The sequence below is a fragment of the Pleurodeles waltl genome, chromosome 6 (assembly GCF_031143425.1).
Source record: "Pleurodeles waltl isolate 20211129_DDA chromosome 6, aPleWal1.hap1.20221129, whole genome shotgun sequence".
NCBI lineage: Eukaryota > Metazoa > Chordata > Amphibia > Caudata > Salamandridae > Pleurodeles > Pleurodeles waltl.
This window is the reverse complement of record NC_090445.1, coordinates 762,050,241-762,074,271: the sequence shown is the minus strand read 5'-3', so window position 1 is coordinate 762,074,271 and position 24,031 is coordinate 762,050,241. Positions and strand designations below refer to the sequence as shown.

Genomic DNA, 24,031 nt, shown 5'->3' with positions numbered 1-24,031 from the left:
TAAGTAAGAAACGAGCCTGATTCCATTTAAACTTAGCATTACCATAAAATGTTCGAATGTATCATAAACAGCTGTCAACGATTTAAACCCTTACTTTTTGTGATGGAATTGTATTTTGTAGACTCTGCGATTCTTGGATACCGCCGTTCTCTGTGTCCATTGTTCTTGTGTTCGCTGAAGGTTGTCTTTGTGTGCCCAGACGGACTCGGGAGGGCTGTTGGGCTGTGTTTGTGTGTCGGTGTACAAGCTGCCATGTCTGCAGCTGAGCATGCCACATAAAACGGACTGTCCTTTAACAGCCAGACAAGCGTGCTTTGATTTATCCAACGTCATCATCATCTCAAGACAGACTTGGACTGTGAAGATTGGACTGTGAGCTTTTTCTTCATTTTTGTTTGAACAAACGTCAGAGACAATTACCATAAAATTGAGATCATTGTTATTATTTCCCCTATTTTAATGGTTTATTCTAGAGATGGATGTGCTTTTAAAAAAAGTATGGGAACTGTGATCCTGACTTCAATGAGGGAAGTGGGGTCAGTGAGCTTGGGGGCGGAATCAAAGGCGTGGCTTAAAAGAACAAAACATTCTGTAACTATTTTGTTGATCTTTCCCCTTCAAATAACCGTATGTAAAATAATACACACCTTAATGAAAAATAAATGCAAGTTTTGAGAGTTTCTGGTTGTTGCAGTTCGAAATAGTGATGTATGTTTTTACTCTTACCACGAGGTCCCAGCCTGTGACAGAAAGTACCTTGAATATATGTGTCCGACTTTTTGACCCTCCTTCGACTTCACATCACAGGGGACTCCCTCCCTTCTACTTCAGCTGATGCACCTCAAATGTCAGCATTAAACATCCCAGGATAGTTACCTTTTCACATAAAGTAGACGAACTGCCCACTTCACCTTTTGGTTTATTCACCGATGCTCTCACCTGTCTGCAGTGCAATTGCTGGCGTGGCACTACAAGCCTTTGCGATGAGCCATAAGATGCTGTCCCATGGTTCTGTGGTGTTGGTGGTATATATTATTTAACAATCTACTGGTTAAGTATTATCTTGATACAAGGAGTTTAGTTGAGCCTCTTCCCAAGTAATGTTTGATGTTACTAACAGCTACCATTAATATTAGCTTGCGTGACAGAGACTCTGACTCATTGCACAGTGCTAGTTGCACAGAGTTTTGAAAAAAGCATTTCCTCTTATTACATTGTGATCTGTCAATAACAATAGGCTAATGCAGAAGATCTTATTTTCTATAAGAGGCATTAGTGGAAAGTTTTGAGAGGAATGTCACCTAATGTGTCCAGTGATGACCATCTCTTCTGCAATTCTAACATCATCTTCTGTTGGAAATGCTACTTTTTATTACCTCTCTAGGGTAGTGGCACGTCTGTTTTTAAGAGAATCTAGAAATTAGTAAAATCGTGACTCTAACCAATGCTGCGCGCAGCATCAATCCATACAGTGTTACTGGGAGATGAAAAAGAAATTGCAGTTATCTGTAGCAAAGGGAGAAAAGAGTCAGCCACAGCTTAACTGGCTGTCACGTAGGCAGTGAAGTAGCTGGAATATATGCAGCATTAATTGAGTAAGTAAACCACCTAGTGACCAGAGAATGTTTTTGAGAGAAAATGTTGATAGACTGAAGGAATGAGTTTGGCATAGCGCAAGTTGAGATGCACATGCAATGCAGTCAGCCAAAACTAGGAGAGATGCAATCACATGTTTAAACACAGTAGCAAGTTAGGACAAAGCAAGAGTCAGGTACCTGGTAGAACTGATGAGGTAAGAACAATTTTAGAAGTAAAATAGTTATAAAAAATGATCAATGAAAGGGAAAATTCGGGGAGGTTTAACGACGTTGCAGCTGAAAGAATGACCAGGTTGTGGGAGTACCTGAGATTAATAAGTCACAGTGCATACAGTATGCAGGCGGGACATTAAAGTTCTGCTTCTGCCTGTGAAGAAACAGTATTGGCAACCTTCCTCCAGGAGCGAGTGGTTTATACGTAGGAGCTTATTGCAGGCTGGAAGGTTAGCCTTCTATTTTCTGAATGCCCTTGGTGGCAAAGTACATTTCTCTATGTGCCCTGTGGATTCACTAGGGCTACTAATGTAGACCTCTGCATAGTCAACTTTGAACAAGAAGACCCCATTTTTTGTGTTTGTAAGTAATATCTGTAGGTGAACGTTTATGGAACCTTGATCTCTGCTTGACAATTAAGAAAAAAGCAAAATTGAGTATCATTTTAGTATTCCAAAGGAGTGACCAATCGAAAAAGTACACTTTTAAAAGCAGAGAGAGGCAAGGGAGGCAGACAGTTGAACAAAGGCACTGGGAAGCGAAAATAATGCTAAATCTGTCAACAAATAAGACAATTCTTTTCATGTTAAATTACTCAGAAGGACGCAGTGGATTTGTTGTATTGTGAGATTAGAGGAAAAAGATAAAAATAACCATATTTTATTCTTGGAAACAATTAAAAAGTTAACATTTCTAACAACGTACCCATTGTATGACACAACCACTGACCTATCTAATTTACTCTTACGATGTTTGGCAAGTACTGTGTTTGATTCATTTGTAATTACTTGAAAACTCATGAGTATTTCTCTAATATGATGTATTTTTCTGTTTGTTGACACAATTAAAACCCTTGCTGTGAAGTTTCTCACATCCTCATGTTTGCTTTTATTTGTTTTCTGTACCTACAGAGCAAATCGGCCAGGATATCTTGGAAAACCTTAACCATGACAGGGAGAAGATTCAAAGAGCTCGAGAGCGGGTATGTTATTGGAATAGCATGGCAATAAGAAAATGTAATGACCTCTCATATCTATTTATATATGTAGGAAAGTTGCACCTTTCTGGCTTATTAACCCCCATTTTTTGCCTGGTGACAGTATGTTTTAGACTGTAGTACACTGGGATCCTGCTAACTAGGGACCCCTGTGTCAGTGTTCTCTCCCCCAAATTTAGTTCGTAGGAAACTTCTATATCCCACATTTGGCATGCTGGTGCACCCGTTTATGAGCATAGTATATGGTACTCAGGGCATTGGTATACCAGGGGTCCCCCATGGGCTGCATAATGTATTCTGCCACCTATGGGGACCCATGCAAACTGTGACTACAGGCCTGCCATTGCAGCCTGTGTGAAATATGCATGCACCTTTCACCCCAGATATAAGGACTCCCTTATATCATGGTCACTACACTCTGACCCTATACGTCATCCCTAAGATAGGCCCTTCAGCTCAAGAGCAGGGTGCATGTGTGAGTCATGTTTGCATCAAACATGTTGGAATCATGCAACTACACAGATTCTAGTACTAGTTGCATGATACCATGTACTCTGGGGGTTCCCTAGGGGATCCCCCATGTCTGTCTGTACAGAACATGCAGGGTCTGCATGCCAGCCCGTGCTGCTGCCAACCCCAGACACTGTTCTGCTCCCCTTCCGCCGAGCCTAACTCGAGCAGGGGAAGGCAGAACAAAAGATGTCCTGTAAAGGAGAGGTGTGTCCACCTCTCCTTTAAAAATAACTGTCTCTGGACTGGGGTGGGGGTGCCTCTGACCCCCCACCAGACTGCTTTGAAGGGCACATTTAGTGGCCTCCTTGCATAAACTGGTTTACTCCAGTGCATGAGCTCCCAGCTCCTGCTCTGGTGCGAAATCACAGAGGACATGCGAGTGACAACCCCCCTGTCCAGATCAAGGGAGGCGCCCGGAGCTCTAAAACATGGCCACTTGATTCTGCCACTTTTGGAAATAGGATGAGCAGAGGCCCCTGGGAGCATTTGACTGGTTAGACTCCCCCCCTTCCAACCCCTGATAGGTGGGTCCCTGCAGAAAGGTTCAAACCCCTTTCCTGGGTTACCTGAGGGTGAGACTCCAAATTAGTCTGCAAAACTTCAAGATCCGTCTGCAAGACACTTCTGCAACCTGTACACCGGAACCTCTGCTGGTCTTCACTGGAACTGTGAGCAAGACTTTAACAAGTAGGAGGGTTCCTGCTTCATCTTTGTTTCTAAGTTCTGCAAGAATTCCGCATCCTCAATGGTCATGCATCCCCCAGAGTCAAAAGGACTCTGTCTGCATTTAAGAAGCAAGAAGGAATCTCCCTTGGAGTGAAGGAGTCACCCCCTGCATCAGCAGGCACCTCAGCGATGACGACCGGTTTGTGGATCCTGCTGTCACATGGACTCTTCAAGTGGTGGTTCTGTGACTCTCCAGAGGTCTGACCTGTCTTCTTGGCGTCTGAAAAGTCTGTGGTCCCTCTCTGGAACTGTTTGGCTAGAACCCCTGTTTACAGCATCTGTTTGTCGTTGCCAAGGCTTGTTGGCTCTTCAGTCCCAAGACCTCCTAGCTCCAAGAAGCCCCAGCCTCCAGCACTCTCCAGCTCCAAGGATAAGACTCTTTCTGCAACTTCTGGGACATGGGCATCCTTCTTTGCTGTGCTGCTGAGGCCTCCCTGCGACTCCCTGTGCTTGCTGCCAGAGGGTCCACCTGGGGGCGCCATTGATTCCTGCTTGCTCTCCTGCCTGCTGAGAGTTGGCCCAGACCTACATGCAAAGGTTGGGTCACCTGGACCTTGCTCGTCCCTACAAGTCCTGCAATCTCCATGCACTGCTTCTCTGCATGTGCCAAGGCTTGTTGGTGGCCCGCTGACCACTGGCCCTTCTGCAATCTGATGACCACGTGGGGCAGCTCGTGGACAACTCTTTGTTTCTTCCTGCATCGCCTGGAGTCCACAGCTGCACTTTTTCGACCATCATTTCAGCAGGAAATCATTACAAAGAAGCGTGGGCATTGCCCTCCTGCACCACCAGGGCACCGCCGGATGGCCTGGACTCTGTCTCCTCTTTCCTTAGGTCCTCTTCTTCCGGAGTTCACGCCTGGGTTTCATCGACCTGGTCCTTCGGTCAGGACAGAAGCTGGACAACCGGGGTCTCCATTGACTTCAATGCAAGTTTATGACACTGTTTCACCCCTATGCACCAGGGCTCCCTGGTGTAGGTACACCACTGTTTTGGGTATCCACGGGTGGGGGACACTATCCAACCTCCCTTTTCCCAACGCGTTTCCTCAGGGTCCTCTGGGAAGGGTTCTAAAACTCCAACCATGACTTCCCCACATTATCCTATTAACACCTAAACCGGGGTTACACCTCTGTACACGGGTGCCTTGGGAATCTTACTTACCTTGGGCGTTCCTGTGCTTCCCCAGTCATAAGGGACCTTGGGTAGTAGTTTGGGTTGGAAGTGATTCTCGCATTCCATTTACTTAGTATATGGTTTTCCCCACCCCTCACAGGGTCACGTGTTATTATAGTCTGTACATTCCTTTTTCTAATTACCTTTTTGATGATTATATCGCCGATTAGGAGATATACCAAAGTTAGTTCTAGTGTTTGTGTTACGATAAATATAGAATATTTTTCTCACACTGGCTGACATCAGTGACTGACGTGTGTACATCACTGACTGACGTGTGGTATTTGCAACTGCTTTACACCCTCCTGGATAAGCCTTAGCTGCTCTCCACAGCTACCCTTCCGAGAGCTCTGGTTATCTAGAACTTCCTACACTATCACTAAGGGTTGCCTGGACTCAGTACAGGGTGCCTCACATATAGGTGTACACCATATACTGAGCCAGCCTCCTGCAATATGCACAACTGTCAGTTTGCGCACTGCAAATTTGACCACCCTATAGTAGTAAGGCATTCAGCTCATGTTAAATGTTTTAGTTCTCAAACAGGGTTTTAATGATCTATCAGAAGGCAACCAGGATGGTAGTACGCTGATGTCAATGGATACATGCTTCAAACCTTCAGCACCACACCAAAGAAGTATTGAACTTTGTACCTGACTTCTTTCATTGGTAATAGTATAATTAATATATTGGGAGAGCAGAATGTTGTACCACTTGGGAATTCAAAAACAGGTGATAGGAGTTCAGGGGGGATATTCGGGAACAAGTGGTCCTAAAACGAAATTACCTAAATTAATAGGTTCCATCTCATGCCACTGCATCCTTTCCTACAAATGACAGTATAGAAAGACTTACAGAATCATCAGACCTCCCCACTTTGTTACCTATTTCAGGATTTAGATACCCTACTTTAGTCTTTGGCCTAGTCACTACCGTTCCAGTTCCTACTGCCCATTGTGAATTGTAGGCATTGTTAGATTCTTTTTTTGATGCCCACTGTGTTTTTCGCAGGCCGGTTTTTACTCTCAAGATGATGTCAGGTGGGTGTCTGATGTATGTCATTGGTGTGGGGAGAATGAATGTAAAATAATATGGGTGTTCGGCAGAGGCGGCAAACGCCAATTTAGTACCTTTATTAATATTCTCTACCCTTCAAATCTCTCTGGAAATAGTGTGCAGCTCTGAAAGGATTGAAGAAAATCCCACAAAAAAATGCCACTGCCTAAAAAGTTGACCGCTACCACCGCTGCAAAGTGGAAGCAATGCCTACACTTACTGAGATGAAGTATGGGAGTACTAACAGTAGCAGAATCACCAGGAAAGTAATCTTTCATACTTCTTTCTCTCCTTCCCAACATGACTGGGAATTGTAGGACGAGGTTTAAGCACGTGCTCAACCATGCTTCTAGCAAAAATGATTATGCGGAAATTCCAGGCTGAAAACTGTGAAGGTGCAGTCAGAAAGTAATGGATTACAATAAGCTCACAGGATAGACAAATTTACAGGACTATTCATTTTTGTTTGGGGTATGTGCCTTTGAACATCATCGGTACGCGCTCTGCATGCTAGTTAGCAACCCCGAGGATGGAGCTGCTCCAAACCTCTGACAGTGTGCCGTTATCTCATAGACCAGGAAGCCAACTGTGCCAAAGCCACATTGAGAGCAGTGTTTGGAAGGATGGCCGAGCATTCTTATGTTGCATGATGCAACAAAAAATGAAACATTTCCTAGTATATATGAAGGAAAGTTTCAATTCTCTTAAAGACACAGGAGCAAGGATTATGATTTGCTTTCTTTCTTTCTTTCTTTCTTTCTTTCTTTCTTTCTTTCTTTCTTTCTTTCTTTCTTTCAGCAGCTTCAACATAAATCCAAAACGAACTATCTTTCCCATGAGACTTAGGGAAAGAACTACAAGTCCCATAACCAATGAACGAGCCACAGTTCAATGCCATCCGGGTCGCTCCCCTCATGACGTCCTCTTTTTTTTTTTTTTTTTATGCGACAAGATATTATGACTTCCCCTTCTCTCATTCCTGTTTGAGCCCCTCTCCCTATTGAATAAAGAGACGAAAAAACCCTGGTAATCCTCTGTTAAAACAAATACCCCTAGCAAACATCACAGTTGGATAAAAACTCTTCAAGACAATACTAGATTATAAACCAACTACTTCTAGGCTCAAGAAAAATATTCCTCACCCTCTTATAAAAACCCTATCTTCACTTAGACCTTACATAGTAATTGTCTTTTAAATGTTCTTACATTGATTCCAATAGGGTCGGGTAGTGGTCTTGGTAAAGCTGTCGGTGGACCGGAGGTGAGGATTATACCCATAAAAAGGGGTCATGTCCATCACCATACTTACTGAGTGTGTGCCAAACATCGAGATGTTAACCCTGCTACTTGCGTTACCTACCGGATCCATCTCACAATGGTGGGAGACAAGACCGCCTTATTAGGCTTCCTGAATGAGATACGTAATTGTCTTTCCCCCGGAGGTCGGAACTCTTCCTTCTTCTCTTCATAAGCCTTGAGACAGGGAACAACGCACAATTTTGGGGATCTGTGAAAAGCTGAGTAAGAAACCACTTTAGAGTTTGTTTTAATTCACCTAGAAATATGGAACGTCACTCCATCCGGAGTGAAAGATCGACCTGGGATACCCAAAGCCCTCACGTCCGACACTCAACGACATGAGACTAAACATAAGAGCATGGCCGGCTCATTTCGTTGCCAAGCCAGGAAGTGATTGAGGACTAGATTCACATCCCAAAGAGCTGAATATCGCGGCTTGGGAGGCAATGTTAAATGCACGCCTCTCATTAGCTTGCACACTAGGGACTGCTCTCCTACCAGGGAACCTTCCAAAGGAAGATGGCCAGCTAAAATAGCTGATCTAGTTTATGGTTCTGTACGCCAGCCCCTCGGCCGCTAGGGATGCCAAAAAATCCAAGATGGGGACCACTTCGCACCCTGTGGGATTGTGGTTGTTTTGAACACACCAACGTACCCACCTGAACTATGCTGATCGGTAACGTTTGTTAGTTCCTTCTGCCCATGTGGCCGCCAGTATTCATTCTCTCAGCCTCCTCTGATAATCCTGGGACTCTCCAGTGTTACCTGAAATCCACCAGGCCATAAGCGGCATCCGATATAGTCGTACCAATGGGTGACAGTTGCCCAGGGGATCTTGGAGGAGATCCAGAACGTGGGGTAGAAGGATTGGAGAAGCCCAGAAAGTTCCAGAAGAACTGGAAACCAGACTTGCAACCTCCAACAATGAGTGATCAGAACTACCTTGGCCTTCTGCCAGCGGACATGGGCTGTTAATCTTGTGATCATCGCAAAGGGGGAAAAGCATACCCCTGTTCCTTCGACCAATCCTACAAGAATGTGTCCATTGCTATCGCTAGGGGATCTGGCCTTCAGCTGAAAAACGGGGAAGTTGATGATCCAGCCTGGACACAAAAAGGTCTATCGAAAAAGAACCCCAAGGGTATCCAAGCATCTGGATATCGAACGGTTCAGCTGCCACAGACTCGTATCTGACCACTGTCTGGAGTACCAGTCTGCTACAGAATTGGAAGTGCCAGGCAGATACTCCGCTGTAACACAGATATTTTTGGTGAAACAAAACTCCCAAAGGTCTTTGGCTGAATCTGCCAACATCTTGGACCTTGCGCCCCCAACTTGTTGATAAAACTGACCGCAGAGCGATTGTCCATCTTCAGTAGGACAGTGCAACGTATCCGATCCTTCATCCAGCATTTTATCGTGAAGGACCCCGACATGAGCTCAAGGCAATTTATGGGTAATTTTCTCTCCTCGGCAGACCATTTCCAGTCTGTGCAAGAGTCTTCGCATCGCACTCCCCATCCTGACTTGCTTGCGTCCGACTCCATCACCAGATCGGGATCACAGCCAAAAATGGCATTGCCATCCCAGGCCTCCAGACGTGTCAGCCACAACCTCATTTTGTCCACCGCCTCGTCTGTGAGGGGAACCTTCTCCGAGTATTGTAGGCCTTTGCGCAAGTGAAAGGCCTTTAGACTTTGTAGGGCCCTGTAGAGAAGAGGGCCAGGAAAGATCGCCTGAATTGAGGAAGATAGCAATCCGACCACCCTAGCTATCTGATGGAGAGAAGTTGAGGTCTTCACTAGAGTTCTCCTGAGTTCTCTTCGAATTTTCATGATCTTTCACGTCAGGAGGCTCAGGGATTTCTCGACTGAGTCTATCCCGAAACCCAGGAAGGTGGTCTGACGAGCGGGACCCAGCATGGATTTGTTTGTTGATAACGAAACCCAAGCCCTCTAAAAGGTTGACTGCCACCTGAAGCTGTTCTGACAGACGTCATGGACACTGATCCATTATGAGGATATCTTCCAAATACACTATGAGGCGAAAACCCTGGGCTCTTAGATGTTCCATGACTGGCCTGAGGCTCTTGGTAAAGCACCAGGGGACAAAGGACAGCCCAAACAATAACGTTTTGAATTTGTATACTTGCCACCTCCAACTGAACTGCAGAAATCTGCGGTGAGGGGGAGAAATGGGAACTGTTGGGTAGACATCCTGAAGGTACAATCAAACCAACTGATTGTTAGGTCCCAGAAGATCGCGCAGGAGATGGACACCCTCCATCTTGAAATGACGGTAAACTATCCAGTCATTGAATTCCCTGAGGCTGATTACCGGACGTTGACTGCCATCTCGTTTCTCTACCAGAAAGAGATTGCTCAAAAAAACATTGGGGTGGCGTTGTGTCCTGGATATAGCATCCTTTTCCAGAAGATCCGCAACCTCTTGGTCTATTAAGGCGGCCTGATCTTCTGCAAACTGTAGTGGGCATGGGGAAACCGGCAGTACTGGAGTACAGTAAAATTCTATTCGAAAGCCTTGACTGGTTAGCAGAACCCAGGCATCTGATGTGATCCTTTCCCAATTGTGTTTAAACCATGTGAGCCTGCCTCCCAGTTTTAGTCGGGAAGAATTGCAGATACTAACTTGACTGGGCTTGAAACTGTACTCTGGAAGAGCCTCTGGAGTTTCGTCCCCTGTAGGGTCTTAGGATGCTGAAGAGCTCCCCCTGACGGGTCTGGTCTTGCGGGCGCTTGAAGCTTCTGGGAGGGCTTTGGATGTGGAAGCGGCCGGTCAAGCGCACTCTGCCTCGGTCGGCACAATGACATTTTCGGGTCGAAGATTTTCTTAATAGACGTTTGCGCTCTGTCCAGCTAGGTGAACATAGCGACAAATTTGCCCAGCTTCTTGATTAAAGGCTCCCCCAAAAGACCTTCCTGCGCTGCTAGGCCCGCCTCCATGGATACCAGGTCACCTAGCTTCGGGTCAACCTTAAGGAGGAAGGAACTACTTCTCTCTGTTGAGAGAGCACAGTTGGCATTGCCCATAAAGATGACTGCCCTCTGGGCCCAGCCTGATAGGTTCTTTGGGGAAATGGGAGTACCCGTAGTTGTAGCTTCCTTTGCCAAATCTAGAATCTTTGTCAGAGGACTGCTGACGTCAGGCAATTTATGTTGGCATGAATGCCAGGATCTATCGGTCCCCTTCTGGGGTCTTTGAAATATTTCTAAAGGAAGGTAGTCATGAAGGGGTCCAGTTTGGGAGTGAGCGCCACCTTCCCAGGGAGGGATGGGCGCAGACATTCAGCCCTGAGACAAGCCCTGATCTCTTTATCTAAAGTCCCGCCTTTACCAGTGAGTTGCTGTCATCTGAAAGGAGAGGTAGCTCTTATTGGTCTTGTGGACTGTCTTCCACCGAAGGTTCTAGCCTAATGAAGACTTTATTGAGGGACTCCAACACGCCTAAATCTAGGGGCTTTTCGCCCTTGCGTTTATGGGGTGGACGCTTCAAGAGGGAAGCCCTTGTGGGGAGATTGTTCAGAGAACCCCTGTAAGTAAAGGGCAAGCGCAGGCGGCGTTCAAAAGGTTTAATTGCTGCTGCCACCACTTGACGTATGGAGGCGTCAACAGCCTGGGAAAACTCGTCATCTATTGGGAGCACCTGTAGGGACTCTGCCTCTGTATACTCTTCCCCCATCCTGGCCGGTGCATGACCGGCTGATAACAAAGGGGACCAGAGGCACAGGCAGGACTCTATGGGATGCCAAAGGCAGCTTTTGAAGCTAGGTGAAATAGCTAAGCACTAGTCAGGTTTTGTCTCTGGAGCCCACACACCCTTTGAAATCTGCACGGCAGAAAAATCACTGTAATATATATAATAAAGGGATAAACACTTGGGCCGGACCCCTAGGCAGTATGTGAGCGCGAAGAGCGCTTTTCAACCGAATGTGCTCAGCAGGCGTCGAAGAACTGCCTTTCCACTTAATATCACATTGGCACTATGTACCGTATAAATACTGACCCACGAATCGTGTGCGTCAGGCTTTCAGGTGTCTCAGAGAATTTGGCGAGCGAGGCGAAACAGACTCGTCTGTCAGCTTCTATTTTGGAAACTGACAGACTTGCGCCCAATCGGCAAGCACTTGCAATGTGCCTAGCGGCAGGAACGCTGCACCCCACTCTCGCGGCCCGAGGCTTAGTTCAGCGGCAACAGGAGCACGGATGTGTGGTCCAGCGACAGTGAAAAAGGCTGCGATGAGCCCGCTATCGGAAAAAATACAAGTATTAATCAGTGTCAAGCAGAGAGGAGAAAATAAACGTCTACTTAGCTGCTAAAGATTAGCACCAGAAATGTAAAAGTTCATCAGTGGTTCATAAGGAACCATGAAACTTCCACACTGTGCTTGTTTGGTACTCCCACTACCCTTTCGACCAAACATAGGCCTGCATTACGAGTGTGGTGGTCTTAAGACAGCAATACTCGCAGTGGCGGTCCAACCTCCACATTACGACCGGACCTCCACATTACGACTGCTGGTACCACCACTTTTAGGCCCGCTGATGGCCTGGTGGTCTTAAATTTGCCAGGGCAGTGCTGGAAAAAAAGGCTGGTGGAGACGAGGTGCCTGAATTACAGGCAATGGAAAGAGCGACGGGTGCTGTCGCTCCCGACACACCGGAACATTGTCCCCGGCTTGATTACGAGCCAGTGTCAGTGTTGTGGTGAGTTTCCCGCTGGGCCAGCTGGAAACTCGTAATAGGGTCAACGGGTGGTTTTACGGCCCAAAGAGTTTGGCGGGTGGCCTCTGCTGCCTGCCAAACTCATAATGAAGCACATAGTCTTGTGCAGGTTAACTTCGGAGCTGTGAAGGACTGTTACAGTTTTTGGTAACGCTCAGTTAACTCCCTCCTGAACTAGACCTCGCTATCTTTGACCTCTCTAGCTTTTATCCCTTGCTCTACTGCTTCAGCCTCTGCTACTGTTCTTGCCTCTTGCAGAACCTTCCTTAGTCCTACAGTGCTGCTTTTTAAAAATTTTAACAGCACTCGCCCCAGATCCTGCCCAGTTTATTTAGCCCTAAATCTTTATTTTTTGCATTGACTTAAACATTCCCTTACTGCCTTTTCTACACACATGTTAGGTATCTTCTCACCATGTTTTACCCATTTGTGTGAAAAGAAATCGTTTTTCAAATTGTATCAATCATTTTACATTAATATTGTATCGTGAAAGATGGTACCTTTACCAATGTAAAGAACGTTGGATGGAGGCCCTCTATAAATCCATAAATAAATGAATAGCACTCTCTTCCTTTGAGCTCAAAAGGCATCAATAACCCGAAGGAATTTAGAAAAGGTCTTGCACGCTGGTGGTTTGCACAGCCTTTGGGGCGTAATTGTTTATTTTTTTCACACCTCTCCTAACCTGAGTGCGATTTTGTTTCATGTTACAGCACTGAAGCATGTTGTTTCACCTATGCCCCGTAGACTACTATCGAAATGTTGAAACAAAAGAAACAGTAAGAGTGCTCTAAGGTGTTTAGATACAACTTATAGTCTCTCCCATGTGGTCTTCTCAATGGATCCACTCTGTTAGAATTATACCTCCTAGCAGGAGGCACTGTGCAGCTCTTTGTTAAAAAGACCAGAAAGCTAAAGGCAGTGAGCCCATGTCCACACCATCCCCAGCGTGGACCTTCTTTCATTCCACAGTCAATTTTTGCACCCCCGTCTTTCACTTCCTTCTGCTCCTGTATGTTACATATTTATGTGCTGGGTTTAATATTATTTGACATTTGTTTGTCTGGTATAGTTGAGCTGACTGCACTCGTCTCAGTATCATTTTGTTGCTGCTCCATGCACTGGCAAGAATCTATTCTGAAATTGTTGTCTATTGTCTCTTGCTCTGCTACATTGATGTTTCACACATGCCTCTTGTGCGTCTTGGGTATGTGACGAAAAAATGTGTGAAAGCAACTTTCAGATTCAATCAGCGTACCCTTCGCTTAGAAGCAATCATATCAATCGGAGTACCACAACTAACAAGCATTTGCAATGCAACGGGTCTCGCGTTTGCTCATGTTAGAGCTGATCGCGTTGTAAACTCCTAACCCGACTTTTCATCTATCGGCAAAAGTTCTTTTATGTACGTAATCCGAAAAAGTGAAATTAACTGTGTAAAGCGCTCGACTTCTGCCAAGCTAAATCACGCTAGGAAAATAGAGAAAAAGTAGTCCACGATCCGACAGAAAACAGCGAGCCTCGCATGTTTTCTGTACTTGGTCGCTGCGCTCGAGGAGGGCTAGCCACCGGAAAAGGCATGACTTGTGCATGCCTTCCACTAATGAAAGCAAGCAGATTTTACTATGCAAGCCCACGAACCAATGAAACACACTGACGTGACGTCGACAGGGCTCCGAGCCCTTTTCTAATAACTAAAGCGTCTCACTGCGATACGCATGCGTGAGCGCATGCAACGCAGGCTCGACCCTAAAAAATTTAGTAAACTCTTCAGTGAGTCAGTTGTGCTTTAGGTCAGTGTGAAATCTGTCTTTGCCTGGTCAGTGTGACCCAAGTGTTTAACATTAGTTAACTTTGCAAACCGTTTTGTTACATGATTAGCTGTTTCGATGCTATGAAGCACCTGTTAAACCAAAATCTGTAGTGGCAAATGACAGCTCTGGAGAAGGATAACGCCATCCTCAACATTTCCTTCAGAAGTAAGCTAGAAGTGTCATTATGAATGGTTTTTACGTTTGCATGCTTAATTCTGAAATGCGGTCACTTAATGGAGTAGTTTCTTGATCTTAGCTTATTTTCTGCATAATTTCATTGAGACTATAGTTAGGTATGCTAAGGGTACTTCTAAACGGAAATTGCCTTTTTGGTGGCTAACGCTTGCCAGACGCTTTTATTTGTACCATCCAGTAAATAGTACACTATTTATATTCGGTTAAAGTGCATCCCCTCACAGCTTTGTTTTGTTCCTAAAGCCCCAACAGTTTTCTCTGTCTTTTCCAGGATATAATCACCTGTTTTTTTACAATTGCTGCATTATCTAGATCATTTGGAAACTTTAACGTTTTAGGTTTTCAGACCATCTTTTTGTCACATATTGGCTTTTATCCATTGTGTAGTGGTAAGTCTGGTGCTAGCATCTTGTATCACTCATGGATACGAGATTCTTGATTCTAGTACCTCTCTTCTGCAAGGCTTCATATTTGGTACACTGGGTAAAATATAATGTTTTTAAGGCTGACGTCAACAGGACCTTCTGATTTTACCAAAATTATATACGTACTAAAATTAAATTATTTACTAACTCAAAGGGGCTTTCAGCTAACCCTCTTCCTCCATTACTGTGTTTGGCTAACATATCTGTCAGTGACATAATTTTGCTGTGTTACAAGGAGCACATCCACAGATAAAGTAGTTCCTGTAATGCCAGAGGCTGCTTTCGTAATATATGCATTTTGAAACCTAAAAAATATTTTTTGCTTTTAGCCATTTTTTTCTTCACATTGGCGGGAGTCCAGTGGCTCGCCAAACAATAACATTCTGCAAAAACAAGTTTAAACCAAAACAAGCATTAGCTTTTCAGATGGAGACTTCTAGCTGCAGATTCCTTACATTTTGAATATTCCCCAGGCGTCAGGCTGAATGTTGGATTTTTTTTTTAGCAGTACCCGTGTGCACCGGTATGTGGCGCTGTGCTGCTCCACACTGATGTTGCTCCACCGTGAAAATGACATATGGGGCCTATTTAGGCGCCACTCCCTCATGCTGACAGTAGTTCCTTTCTGTCTGGGCCTCCATACATGGATACAGCGCTACCTCTTGCCGCTCTGAGGCCCTTACTGCTTCAAAATCTTTCCAGTGTCGGTGTGCAAGGGTAATGACACATCCCAAAAGGATGTAAGGACTGTCACATGCAAATGTCTATGATAGATACTCAAAATATTGGCCTGTGGTGCCTGTGGTCAAGTCAGAACTCTAATGGCTGTAATGATTACGCACCAATGAACCCGAAGGCCATTCAAGACAGATGGGCAAAACTTTACATTGCCAAACACAGAAAGACTTTGAGTTGAGACCTCTCCAAGTTGAAGTTTTGGTCCTTCGCTCATTCCAGATCCAGAAGTTGTTTCAGAGTTCAGTTTTTGTCCCAATCAAAGTTGCTGGGTAAATTGGGAAAAAGCAAAGTAAATCTAAATGACACTTTACTACTTTATATTTCCAAGTCATCTTCTGAAACCTGAGAATAGTATCACATCCCTTTATTCTATTGTCAACTCACAGGCCATTAAAATCCGACAAATAATTGCAAAATCAGTTTTCAGTTGCTGCCTTCCAATCTATTCACCAAGAGATTTTAGTCACCACAGATATTTGATATCTAAGTGCTCTCTCCCTTTATAAGACCACCAATGACTGCTTTACAGGAGAATGACAGTTCCCACCCTTCTTCTGTAAGTGAAAGCATATTTCGTGACTTAGGAATGTTTCTTAATTTTCTTGAGGAAAATGGAGTTTATGCAACAGCAGCATGCCTATGAGGGAGCAAGTTAGCACTCACTGAGTCTTACATCTTCCAGCAAGAGTAGGAAGTATGGCATGGTATATTTTTAATTCTCGCTTGAGACAGCACATGCGGTGTCACTTGCAAGACATTTAGTTTACTTACAAGGGCCTTAGAGCCCACTCGTTGCTTACCATTGGTTGGCTTCATCATAACTTTCATTCCCTTGCTTCTCTTTGGGCAGCTCATGCCCCTTTCACTTCCTCTTATGTGTTTGTCCCTCCTCTAGCGCATGACCCAAGTACTGCTTCCCTGTCCAGTGTCCATCCACTGCTCGCACATTAAGGGCTACTTTTTTCTTTTAGTTGCAGCACTTCATAAGAGGGCATATGTTTGTAGGCCATGTGTCATAGTACTTTTTTCTAACTTTTCAGCCATGGTGCACACTGCTGCACAACATGGCTAAAAGACACTCACTAAGCCAATAACTCTCACTTATGGCCGACCTTTTGCATTTGCCAGCGCTTGTTGTGATAATGATCATCATCTTAGTTTGTTGTTCACTTGACTTAGGTGTTGAATATCCAAGTGGACCATAAACTGCCAAGTAATGTCTTCTGCCGTCCTGACAGGCACTACTCCCTCCATCAAAAGCTAAATCAGACCCTCAGTCACTTCCAAATACTCCTAATGAATGGGAGCTTACGTTTTTTTCTTGTTAGCTGTTATTTAGCTCCGGAGTTGACTAGTCATTCAGCAGAAGTCTTAGCATCTCAATATTCAGCGTGAACACTGAAAACTGCCCCCATATTTGGTTCTCCAATGTTTACCACCTCCAGAGACTAGATTTTGTTGCCGAATTAGTGTAAACTTCTCCAGTCCTTCCTCTGAACTCCTTTTTAATGGATTGGTCTCTGACAGATTATCTTTGCACTAACCTAGGTAATTGAAGATGTCAAGTCAGTACATATGAAAACGTGCTAGAAGATGCACTGCAAGAAAATGTGCTCTGCACTCTGTCCATGAGCACTGGGGAAATGAATTGGCTCTCGCACAAGGTTTGCCAACTATAATATAATTTGCTGGGTTCATAGCTGAAAACGGTATCCAAGTGGATACACATAAGATTTATACAGTGGAGGTCTGGCTGCTGTGATGAAGCTATAAATAAACAACTTTTTAGATTATGTCTCAAAAGATATCATATTCCCAACTGAATTTAGTTTTAATTTTGCCTTATTTTATGTACAAACCTATAATTTGTTTGGCTACTCGTTGCCATCATTTCAGCTATGCGAGTTAACAAGTGCTTCAGTTTTTTTTTTCTGAAACAAGGGTGTTCTACTGGTGTAATCTCAGCCTAGTTTTTGAATTCATTTGTATTATCACATAAACAAATACATATGTATTCCAGTATATCTTTTGGGACGTAATTCCTCCTTGACGAACAAGATTTGTAATACCTTAAATATCATGTTTTGAGGTTCTTGACAGTAGTTCACCCGAATGGGTTTCTATTCACCTCTTTGTATTCTGGTGAAGAACGCAAGGAAGTAAACACAAAGTGACCATTCCTTGTTGGACCATTACTAGGGTCTTTAAGGTTGCCTTTCTTTGGATTGATCCTTTGTACACTCAGCTAGATCTAAGACTGGGTAATTGTGATTTTGGTGTCATTTTCCCTACATCTGTCGGGCAGTTACTTCTACATTTCCACTTAGATTGTATAGAGCTTGGGCTTCCGATATATTTTCAAAAAGTGATTCTTAATTTACGAAAATGGATAGCAGTAAAGTAATCGATTAGAAGCTGGCTGTCCAATACCATTCCTTCCTCTTGATTCATTCCCCATCCTTGGTAACAAGACGCTGTGGTTTGGGTATAAGAAAAAGCCACAGATATGTCTGTCAAGCTGACTGTTCAATGAAACAGACCAGAGTGAGTGCACATTTTTGCATGCTTATGACTGAAAAGGCATAGCTCTGATTTTAAGTGCCTAAATTACTATTACTTGCATTGTTTTCACTGACCAGGAATTACACCAAAGAGCACAGTTTGTAAGTGAACAGCAACTGCATTCTCAAGGCATCCCTCAAATGTTTCACTCCCTGCAAAACTAAACTATTCAATCTTAAAATAATTGATCTCAAAAGTCCTGCATATTTGGAAGAAGAGACATGATAGCCATAGACGCATGATGGAGAAAATCCAGTTTTGAAAAGTGATACCTGCATCATCATAGATTTTGCAAAAAATTTGGTAATCCGATTAAAATCAGATTTTATTCATTAGACATTTGGATACAGTCTTAATTTAATCGTGAGTGTGTAAAGCCATTGGTGGAAAATCCAGTTGGAGGATTCAGTTAAGACTGGCCGAGCATTTCTGTACCAATCCAAATGAATCTGGGCCATGAGGTAAAATTTATGATATAAAGCCACAGAAATCTTCAGGTTACCTAATATAGATACCAGCTTCACTGTATGTTTAAGCAGTACCACAAGGCAGTCCTGGCCCACCCCTCAATGCCTGCTTCGCAAAAACACTTTAATTTCCTTATAGGGAAGGTAGCGAACCATAAAGTGTCGCACCTAACCCGTGTTCCGAGAGCATAGTTCTCAAACTTTCAATTTTCTAGCTGTGTGCACTTACTACAAGCACCTGCTGCTAATGTGCAACCCTAAAACAAGGCTAGAACAATAATACAAAGTGCAGAGTTGCACCACACCAGAGGTTAATAAAAAGAATGTCCCAGTCACATGTGTGGACTGTGTAAAATACTTCTCTTTATTTTCTTAAAAAGTCACACACATATAGGAAAGACAGCCAACACGTTTCGTCCATAACAATGGACTTCTTCAGGGCTTTAATACAATGGATACAGATACCATATAAGTACACCTGCAGTGATACTATACACACCACATAGCACAACATTAGTGAACGACAAAAACATATATAGATATGTATACATACTTAAAACATACTGATAATACAAAAAATTGTACAGATACAATAATATAATACAGTGCAATTGCCCAAGGACAACACCATCCCCACATCAAAATAACGTATAACAAGAAATACAAGACATGGACAAATGTCATGCATCTGTTAAAAAAGAATCAATGTACACAGGTTGTTGTTTGGCTTTTTTACGTAAAAAAAGACTTATATCGAAGACTTAAAATTTTAAACCTAGAGGGACTATTCAACACATGTAACAAAGGTCAAAACATATATCATAACGTTATGATCTTTAATGTGTGTTACTTGAAACATTATAATAAATTTTGCTTCATACTTCCAGTATATTACATAATAGATAGGCAAGATGGGAAAGAGAGTGATAGATTTTCACAGTTTTAATGAGGGGGGAGACAAAGGAAAGACACCGTGGTCAAAAAAGATATGCGTCCATTCATTGGTCACAAAAAAACAATAGCCCTATGATTTAAAATAAACAACTGCGTCAGCCCTTGCCCATTTGCAAACTGCAATAAATTGATAACCACATTTGTACATACCACAATAAGATTAAGAATTTAATCTCTCCAAGTCGAATATGTAGTAAAGACTTCATCGATGAACCTAATGGGATTCCTTCATCACTTTGTCCAAATACATCTCAGTCACTGTACAAGTCTAATGAGACAGAAATGGTGACCACCATAAGAATAAGCCTATAATATTAGACTAAAGGGGCCAAAAAGCAATGGCGGACATATTACTTTATCAGGAGCAGCCACCTTATGAAAAAAGATACTGTATGTACAAGAAATATTTGTTTTCCAATCTTCCACAAATACGTATTAATCAATTTCCATCAGTCCCCTTTTCTGGAATCAGCTACATGGAAGATCTGGGCAAATTTGCCCAATTGGTACCTATTTGTTAAAAAACAGAGGATATTATTGGAGAGTAAATAATTTGTTTCTATTTAGCCACATACCAGACCCCTGAGCTCAATTATTTGCACCAGTATGTCCGTAAAGTTGATGTGCGGCATGTCAATTCAAATGCGATTTGTACACAATAGCATGTTCATCATGTGGACCCAGGAACAGCTCAGAATTAAATGCTTCACTGTCCACAAGGAAACCCTAAAAGGTGAGTGAAACGGGCACCAAACATCTCAATAGTCTAGGATAATCTTGACATCCTGCCATTGGTAATGATTGGTCCGTGTGAAGATCAAGGAAAAAACACCGGCATAGGAAAGAGGAGGGAGTTGGCAAATTAATGTCTCCCAACCACAATCCTCAGTATTTTAAGTGAAAAGCAATAAATTTACATGTAAATAATGACCTCCAATTACAGGGGTCCCTACCCGTATCAATGCAGTGCCCCCAAAGGAGCACATATATAATATAAGAGATGTACAGTCAACTGGCTAAAGACCCTGTATCCACAACACCCAAATACTTACTACAATTGGTGCAGAGAGCTGTGCAAACCTGTCACTTTCACCTCTCATGAAACGAAATGACGATGAAACCAGGTTGTGGGTGCGTCTTCCTATGTAAGCCGGTGTGGATTCCCCTAAGAAGTAATTGCACCTGTGTGCCTGCCGGTTACCTAGTTATTGTTAACCATTGGTGTGGGACCTAGTAAGGGACTACGTTGGGCACCTTTAAGTGGAGTGGTGTGCCTTGCAGTTATCCTTAATGAAATACAGTGTTTGTATTTCATAATGGTCAGTACCAAAAATGATTCACGTGTTCACTATAGGTATAATAACAAAAATAAAAACATTTAGGATGCCCATTAAGTCAAATCAAGACCTATACCCCTGCATCGTTGTCATCTGAGATTCTGGCGGCCACATATAACCAATGGCAGCTGACCAAATCGAACAAAGACCCATACTTCTACTTTGCTGTCATCTCAAATCCGTCTGCCTGCACATGACCATCAGCGTCAAGTTAGAGGCTATGTCGGGCATCTTAAAGTGAAGTAATATACTTGCAGAGTTATACTCAACAAGTAAAATATTTGTATTTTCCAATTATCACATGTTCAATATATATAAAATTACAGATTCCCCAAGGAAAGGCCTGTTAAATCAAGCAGATACCCATACTTCTGTATCTCTGTCCTCTGAAATTCTAAGGTCTCCATATGACCAAGTCACCCGTGACCCATACCCCTGCTTTGTTGCCATCTCAGATTCATACTTCTGTATAAAATCTTCAGCCCCTGACCAAGTAATGGGCCGTGCCAGCCATCTTAAAGTGGAGTGATCTACTTGCAGTGTTATACTTATCAAGTAATATGTTTGTATTCCATAATGATCACAAGTTTAATATGTGTATAATAATAATAGAATCCTCATAGGAGAGGCCTGTTAAGTCAACTAGAGACCCATACTACTTCTTCGTTATCATCTAAGGTTCTGACGTCAGCATATAATGCATAATATTTCTGTGTTCACAAATAAGCCAATCTATTTCTGCCAAATAGCAAAGTACAAATTGTTGGAATTCTCATCAGCCATGTTGAGGCAGAGTCAAGAACCTCTCTAACATGAAATAGCGGGGCAATGACCCTTATCCTAAAATTATCAAATCAATCATTCTGTGGTCCAACATTGTACAACCACCGTTACTTAAAAGGCCTATGTATTTAGTGCAGGCATTTTACATGTATCCCATAAAACACCAAGAGAAAAAGTGAAAAATAATAAAACAAATAATTAACATAAGGATAATCTGTACCAATTAGTTTCACTAGATAAGCTTCATAAATGGTAAATAAGATGTGCCACTATCAAATCGAATATTCTAAAGCCCAAAAAAGGAGGGGGTACACAGAAAAAGCAAGAAGAAAAAAGAGAAGGGGGGTTGAAAATAACATAATATCAAATGTGGGGTTTGCTGAACACGTCAAAAAAATGGCAGTTTACAAAGGAGGATGCAGCAAGACAATCATTACCATTATGTCATATTAATCTGACATATTTGGCCTTGAGATGTTTCTACAGTGTTGTAATACTTTATTATACAGTTTCTAGCAGGAACATAAATCACAATATATCGGACATATTTCTAGAATCAGCATAAGTGTGACCCATAGCCTGGTATTCCATACCACATGTGTTACTGTGGTGGACCTGATTTACTTATATCCATTTCAGACATTTACTATATCCCTGACCCATGCCCAAGAATCCTATACGGATATGATTCATAAAAAATAATGAAATTCCTCATCGGTATTATGACCCATTTCACACTACGTGGGTGACAAATCCATGCAGCCTTCATGTATCGCAATGACCGCTCCCTGTTACCCCACCCTATGGTCAGGCGGTATATGATCTATTCCATGGAACCATATTTCACTATTGGATGCATGGTGTTCCATCAAGTGGAATGTCGTCAGGATCTTATGTCCCTATTTGTTAAAGTCTGTATATGTTCCTGAGTCCAGAATTTGAGGGATTTTACTGTACTTCCCTCATATATTGTGTTACAACCACAACCCATGATGTAAATGGCAAATTGCTTTACAGGCAATAAAATGTTGAATCTCATATGTTTTGGTAATATTATAACATAGATGCTTAGTTTTGTTCCGACCAAATCTGCACTTTACATTCTTGACATGTCTGGAACCCCCCTCAAAGGAGCTGGTAGCCACGTCAACCCTTTAGGTGTAGTCACATAGCTGGGGCATAACTTTTGCCCCTGCGTAAAATTACTTTGGGTTTGTTGGACACATTGTCCCTGAACCCAGGGACCTCAGTTAGTAAATACCAATGTCTTCTCAGGACTATATAAATGTCATCACTAAACATAGTGTATTGAGTGACAAATGGTAAATTGCCTTTTTTTTTTCTTCTTTCACGTTTCAGATCTTTTCTAAGGTTGTCACCCTTTACCACTCATTCAGTCCTTTCTTCTGCTTTAGTGAGAATACTTTCCTCATACCCCCTGGTCCTGAATCTCTGTTTAGCATTAGTAATGTTGGTAGGAAATGTTTCCCTCGAGCAACAGTTAAGCCCTGTGCTCCTAATTTCCCCAAATGGGATAATGTCATCTGATTTAGGGTGAGTACTGATTCCATGAAGGATGCTATTGCAGGCCGTGGCTTTTCTGAACACTGTACTCTGTATAGTATTATCCTCCACATAGAAAAGAAAATTCTCTCCTTTTCCTGCTGTGAGTTAGGGTCAATTTAATATTATAAGGTTTGTCACTGAGGAAAACATGGGATGCTCACAGTTGGTCTACAATTATCTTCCATAGCATAATGATGTCATCGATATACCTCCCCGAAAAGACTATGGAATCAGTCCATGGGGAGGCATATCGGCCTAAGGCATGCTCCCACTCATACCTACCCAGGCAAGCTCTCGCTCAAACCAGCCCATGAACATGCCGGGATAAGAGGGGGCAAACCTGAAACCCATCGTAGTGCCTTGTATCTGGTGATACCAACTACAATCATGGAGAAAATAGTTCCTGGAAAGAATGATATCTATCATCTCCATGATCATTTTATTGTGTTTCACATAGTCCACAGTTCTAGTACGTGGAAAGGACTCAACATCCCTAATGCCAAAGTGTTTCTGGATGCAAGTAAATAACTTACAACATCCACTGTAACAAACATCAGGTCCTGTTTTCAAGTGACATCTTCAGATGTATTTAGTATATCCTTACTGTCCTGTATGAATGCTGGTAAACTGCAGACACATGTTTGTAAAAATTTGTCCACATGCCTGTTCAGTGGGCGAGGAGATACGTGAAATGATAGGTCTCCCTGGGGGGAAGTCACCTCCCTTGTGAATTTTAGGTAGTATATTTATGTTATGTTAGATTTGTATAGCGCATGGCTGCCCTGAGGCTTCCCAGCGCTTGCGATAGTGATCTTCATCAGTCAGGCGTAAGGCGCAGGTGTTAAAACAGCCAGGTCTTTAGGGGATGAC

General features: G+C 43.0%; 1 protein-coding gene across 9 annotated transcripts in view; it reads left to right on the top strand.

The window, feature by feature from the left end:
* VTI1A (vesicle transport through interaction with t-SNAREs 1A) overlaps positions 1 to 24,031 on the top strand; it is a 1,055,694-nt gene that overhangs the window by 608,575 nt on the left and 423,088 nt on the right. For all 9 annotated transcript variants that reach the window (XM_069239378.1, XM_069239385.1, XM_069239380.1 and 6 more), the window contains one exon: positions 2,723 to 2,793. In XM_069239378.1, coding sequence (XP_069095479.1) covers positions 2,723 to 2,793 — 71 coding nt within the window. The remainder of the gene's footprint in view (positions 1 to 2,722; positions 2,794 to 24,031) is intronic.